The sequence below is a fragment of the Trichechus manatus genome, unplaced genomic scaffold (genome assembly GCF_000243295.1).
Source record: "Trichechus manatus latirostris isolate Lorelei unplaced genomic scaffold, TriManLat1.0 scaffold00193, whole genome shotgun sequence".
In the NCBI taxonomy this organism is placed as follows: Eukaryota; Metazoa; Chordata; class Mammalia; order Sirenia; family Trichechidae; genus Trichechus; species Trichechus manatus.
In genome coordinates, this window is record NW_004444129.1 from 3268273 (window position 1) to 3273240 (window position 4968).

General features: G+C 38.6%; 1 protein-coding gene across 3 annotated transcripts in view; it reads right to left on the reverse strand.

The window, feature by feature from the left end:
- The window catches only part of PSMA8 (proteasome 20S subunit alpha 8), a 57980-nt gene extending 53331 nt beyond the window's left edge, over positions 1-4649 (reverse strand). For 2 of the 3 annotated variants that reach the window (XM_004387763.1, XM_004387761.1), the window contains exon 1: positions 4543-4644. In XM_004387763.1, coding sequence (XP_004387820.1) covers positions 4543-4644 — 102 coding nt within the window. Of the gene's footprint in view, positions 1-4542 lie in introns of all 3 variants that reach the window. The other variant, XM_004387762.1, reaches the window with a different exon arrangement.
- Between the last annotated feature and the right edge of the window lie 319 nt (positions 4650-4968).

Below are 4968 nucleotides of genomic sequence, written 5' to 3' on the forward strand. Positions count from 1 at the left end.
AACCTAAACCCATTGCCATTGAGTCGATTCCAACTCACAGCAACCCTACAGGACAGGGTAGAACTGCCCCATAGGGTTTCCAAGGAGCGACTGGTGGATTTGAACTGCTGACCTTTTGGTTAGCAGATGAGCCCTTTAACCACTGTACCACCAGGGCTCCAATCTAGATAATAGCCACATCAAAACCCTTCAAGGTTTCTTACTCCCCCCAGGATCAAGAATATTCTCACTAACATGGTTTGAAAGCATTCCATCATCTGGTCCCTGTTTCTAGCTTCATCTTTTCCTATTTTTCCATTGCTTCAGCAATCCTGAATGCCTTCCAGTTCACAGAACTTAGAATATAAATGTCTTCTACTACTTGGTCTTCCCAAATGCTTTTTCCTTTACCTAGAATACTCTGCACCCTTTCCTCTTCCACCAGACTTCTCTTATTAAAATATTTTTATCAGGACTATTCACTTAATCATCTAAGTTTCCTCACAGATCATAAGCTGAGGACAGGGGTTGGGTATACCCTATTCATAATGAAACTCTAGATTCTAGCACCACATTTGGCATATGTAAGCATTCAACAAAAATGTCCTGAAATAATAAATAATAAATGAAAGAATCATAAACAAAATTGAAAGGAATAGAGAAAACAAATGAATAATAAATAATAAATGCTACCACTTACTAAGTAATTTCTGTGAACCAGACATTATGGAAGACGCTTATCTATATTATCCACCTAATTCAACTCAAACATCAATCCTATGAGGTAGGTGCCTATTTTACTATTAAAGAAACTGAAGCTTAGAGAAGTGATTTAGAAAATAATACTGGAGTTATTATTCCCTGTCCTTGAGCATAGAGAATGTGACCCAGGTGGACATGGGCTCACAAGGACTCACAAGGACACATCAACTGGGCCCTGAGGTATAAAGACAATAGCTAAAATAATCTGGAAAATATCTTTTAGGGAAACTTTCACATAAAGCAATCAAACAGAACACAAAAGACTTTCCACTCTTATCTTTTTGTAGTAGCATTTAGTGGATAGAAATTTGTTGGACCGATGAAGACCCTCCTGACTCTCGTTACTAAAACCTGTACCAATGATTGTTAAAAAAGACGATTCAGAATGTAGGATCACAGTTTCTAGCCAATCTGAAAAGGCTAAGCTTTCAATGGTTTTGCCCATTTATAATGTTAATATGTACTGATGGCTCTGTAACTGTTCTTTTGGACTCCTGGGCAGACATGGCTGTGGCAGCATGCTTGTCCGTTTTCCCATTCTTGTCTATTCTGTAATATTCCTTGGACTCGGGCAGACATGGCTTTAGCAGCACGGTTGTCTGCTTCCCACTTCTGCCCGTTTGACTATATGCTGACTGAATAAAACTTACTTTTTGCTTCACTAAACTTTATGATGTTCTTTCCCCTACAACAGAAGTTAATTGCCTGAAGTGATACACATCTGGGTTTCCACATCATGACAATAGCTAACTAATAAACAGATATTTATTGAACAACCTGCATGGCACAATGCTTTAGCAGAGGCTTTGAAAGAAAAATTTTAAGTGTGACTATGGGCTCCATCACTTTCTAGCTGGATACCTTCAGCTATTTATGAAAGCTTCTGAATCACAGTTTCCACATTTATAGAAAGGGGATTAAATACTGTCCTTAAAATTAGATAATGTATATAAAGTGCCTGGTACAAAATATATATTACTTAAATGTTTAATTCCTACTCCCTATAAAAAGGAATTACACCATCAGTATCCTCAAAGATCTTACTATCTACTTGGTGTGAGAAGACTATTAAATACATCTGAAACTGAAGAGAATACAAGGCCAAACAATAAACACAATAAATAAAATAGTAAACGGTACCATACTCTATGGTGCAGATTATAAATTCAGAAGACGAAAAAGATCCATGATGACTGGAGTGGATCAAAGAAGGCTTCATAGAGGAGGAGAAATGTGAGGAGATTCTTCAAGGATACATAAGAAGTAGAGAGGCAGAAAGAAAGATTTTTCCTCTCCCCAGCTACAAGGGCAAAAGCATCTACAGTGTGGAACGTTCATAAAACCTTGATGCTCCCCCCTTAATTAAGGAGGGTGGATAAGGATTATGGAAGGCTTTGATGGCTAGACAGTGGAACTGAGATTTGATAAGGTAGGAAATACAGAACTAATAAGTTTGGGGTCAGGGAAAGGACAGAATGAAGGAATGATAATAAATTTTAACTTTTTCACGGGAATATTGTGAAGGAATCATTTCTTTTCCCCCGAAGAAGGTTATTACCTCTCCAAAATGTTATTCAAACATATTTTTCATTTATAGAAAAGAGAACTAAAGCAAAAAGAAAACAGGCCTCTTGCCTCACTTCATGCTGTCAGATAACCATCAAGATGGAACTAGAATCCAAGGCCTCTAATTGTGGCCCATATAACTTTTATATTACAAAATGATATCACATACTGGTCAAAACCAGTCAACTGTGGCTTATTTATAACTCATCATTTCAACTGTGATTTATAGACAGACTATTTTGTAACATATTTTAATGAACAAGTGCCACTATAAACTGTACACTATATAAAAGATCACAATACCCACAAGGAAACACAATGAATAACTCCATACAAAGATGCAAATTATAATTTCAGAATCTTGAGACAAAACTGTCTCATTCTTTCAATGTATCTTTAAAAATGCCCACTATAGGTACTTTTATATCTTTACCCTTTTACAGCTCATTACAAAGGAACTATCAATCAGTTCTATAGCATCCTTAAAACATTTTAAATGAGCCAATGTGGTTTCTTATTACACCCCAGTCTTCTCCCATTACTCCCTTTATTTTAGGCTCTAAAACTTGGGCATTATTTTCTAACCATATGCTACATGCCATGCTGGGAATTATATAACTTTTTGTTTTTATCAAAATGGTACCCTATTGGTTTCAGCTACATGAGGCTTTTCTTAAATTCAAAATTCTAAAAAAATTACTTACAAAACAGAAACAAAACTAGTGGGCCCAATTAAGTAGAAAAATACTTCTAAAAATGTTAAGATTCTTTCTAGTGTTATTTTTTTTTACCACTTTACATTTGATAGATACATAATAAAAGTGAATTATTTCCATCCGTAACTAAGTTGTACGAAAGGTGAGAGAAAATACAGACACCAGTAGATTTAGAAATGCACTGTTTATTCTAATAGCTAATGTCTCAATTTTCAACATATACACCAAACATGTTCATGGTATTTGTGAGATTAAAAAAAAAAATCAGATCCTTTTGAATTCATAAGCTAGGACTTCAATAATTTGAGGAAATAGATTTTTGGTCACTAGGGCACTTTTGTCCTTTTTAATTTTTATGAATCACTAGGATTACTGAATGCAGTTAAAATTTAGCAGCAGTATTACTGCTACCTTGAGTATTTAAAGTTTTTCAGAAATATGGATACCTAACTTAAAGGTAGGGGATAATCGCTCAAGTAACTCCCAATGTTATTTAAAAACAAACTAACAAAAAAGCTACGACAGAGTACAGATTCTTGGGGTTCCAAGCCTCTAATAGGATGCCAAATATTTAGGTGCAAATTTTAGGACAATTATTTTTAATGGGTATAAGAGTTTTATAAGTGGATTAGCATTTTTTTAACCGTTTCCTAGTCAACAAGGATTCAATCTCACATTGTTTAGCTCATTATTTCAGGGGCTGTTGTTGTGTGCTGTCGATTCGATTCCGACTCATAGTGACCCCACAGGACAGAGTAGAACCACCCCATAGGGTTTCCTATGCTGTAATCTTTACCCGAGCAAACTACCAGATCTTTTCTCCCGTGGAGGTGCTGGTGGGTTGAACCTTCTAGCGCTTAACCATTGCGCCACCAGGATTCCTTATATTTCAGTGGCAAGCAGGTCCAACTTTAAACTTATATTATAATTATATTATTAACTTGAAAGAACTGTTACCCTGGGCTAACTTTTTCATGGTGGCGTAGTGGTTAATAGCTCAGCTGCTAACCAAAAGGCTGGCAGTTCAAATCCACCAGCTGCTCCTTGGAAACCCTATGAGGCAGTTCTACTCCCTCCTATCGGGTTGCTATGAGTTAGAATCCACTCGAGGCAAGGCTTTTTGTTTTTTTCGTTTGCTGACTTCCTGAGGAAGTGAGCATAGTCAGGTAGGCCGTAACAGGCTGGCAGAAATCTTTTCTTTCTTTAATATCAGACAAAGGATTAATAGCTCACCTAGAGTCAAGGCTACAGCACCCACACACAGTTTTGCCTCCATAGCCATCATTCAACAAAGCCAGTTGCACAAAACAAACCAATTAAATCTACCAATGTTTACTCTGCTACTTTCAGCCCAAATCTCAGAAACCGCACCTCCCATAACAAAAGAGATGAAACAATTTTTCACAAGTTGCGTGAAAATTTCCTGACACCCTGCGCAGGCAAAGTAGGCTGAGGAAACATGGCAAAGATTAGGCCTGACGCAAGGCAAAGGAAGGAGATCGGGATGTGGCTCACTCACCGCCGTGGATCCTTTCTTCACCGCTTCCTGGGCATATTCCACTTGGAAAAGGTGTCCATCTGGGGAGAAGACAGTAATGGCTCGATCGTACCGAGAAGTCATTGCGCGGGACTCGAGCGAACGCAACAGTGTCTCTAACGAGCCTGGCTGCTGGGTAGCCACTCCCGCTGCCACGTGCTGCTTCCCGGAAGCTCTTGCGCCTGCCCGGAAAGACTCGTGCCAGACTCCAACTGCCGCCCGGAAGTCTCCACACAGGTGGCTTGAGCTACAACGCATAAGACCTTACGACAACCTCGAGCTGCTTCCCGGATAGCCCTTGCTCCCGCTAGCCTGCACGCTTCTAGCCTAGGAGCCAAGCTTGGGAGTTGGCCGTGCTCCTCCCATATCTTTAGTGAATGGCACATAACTTGCAATTTTCCTACTAGA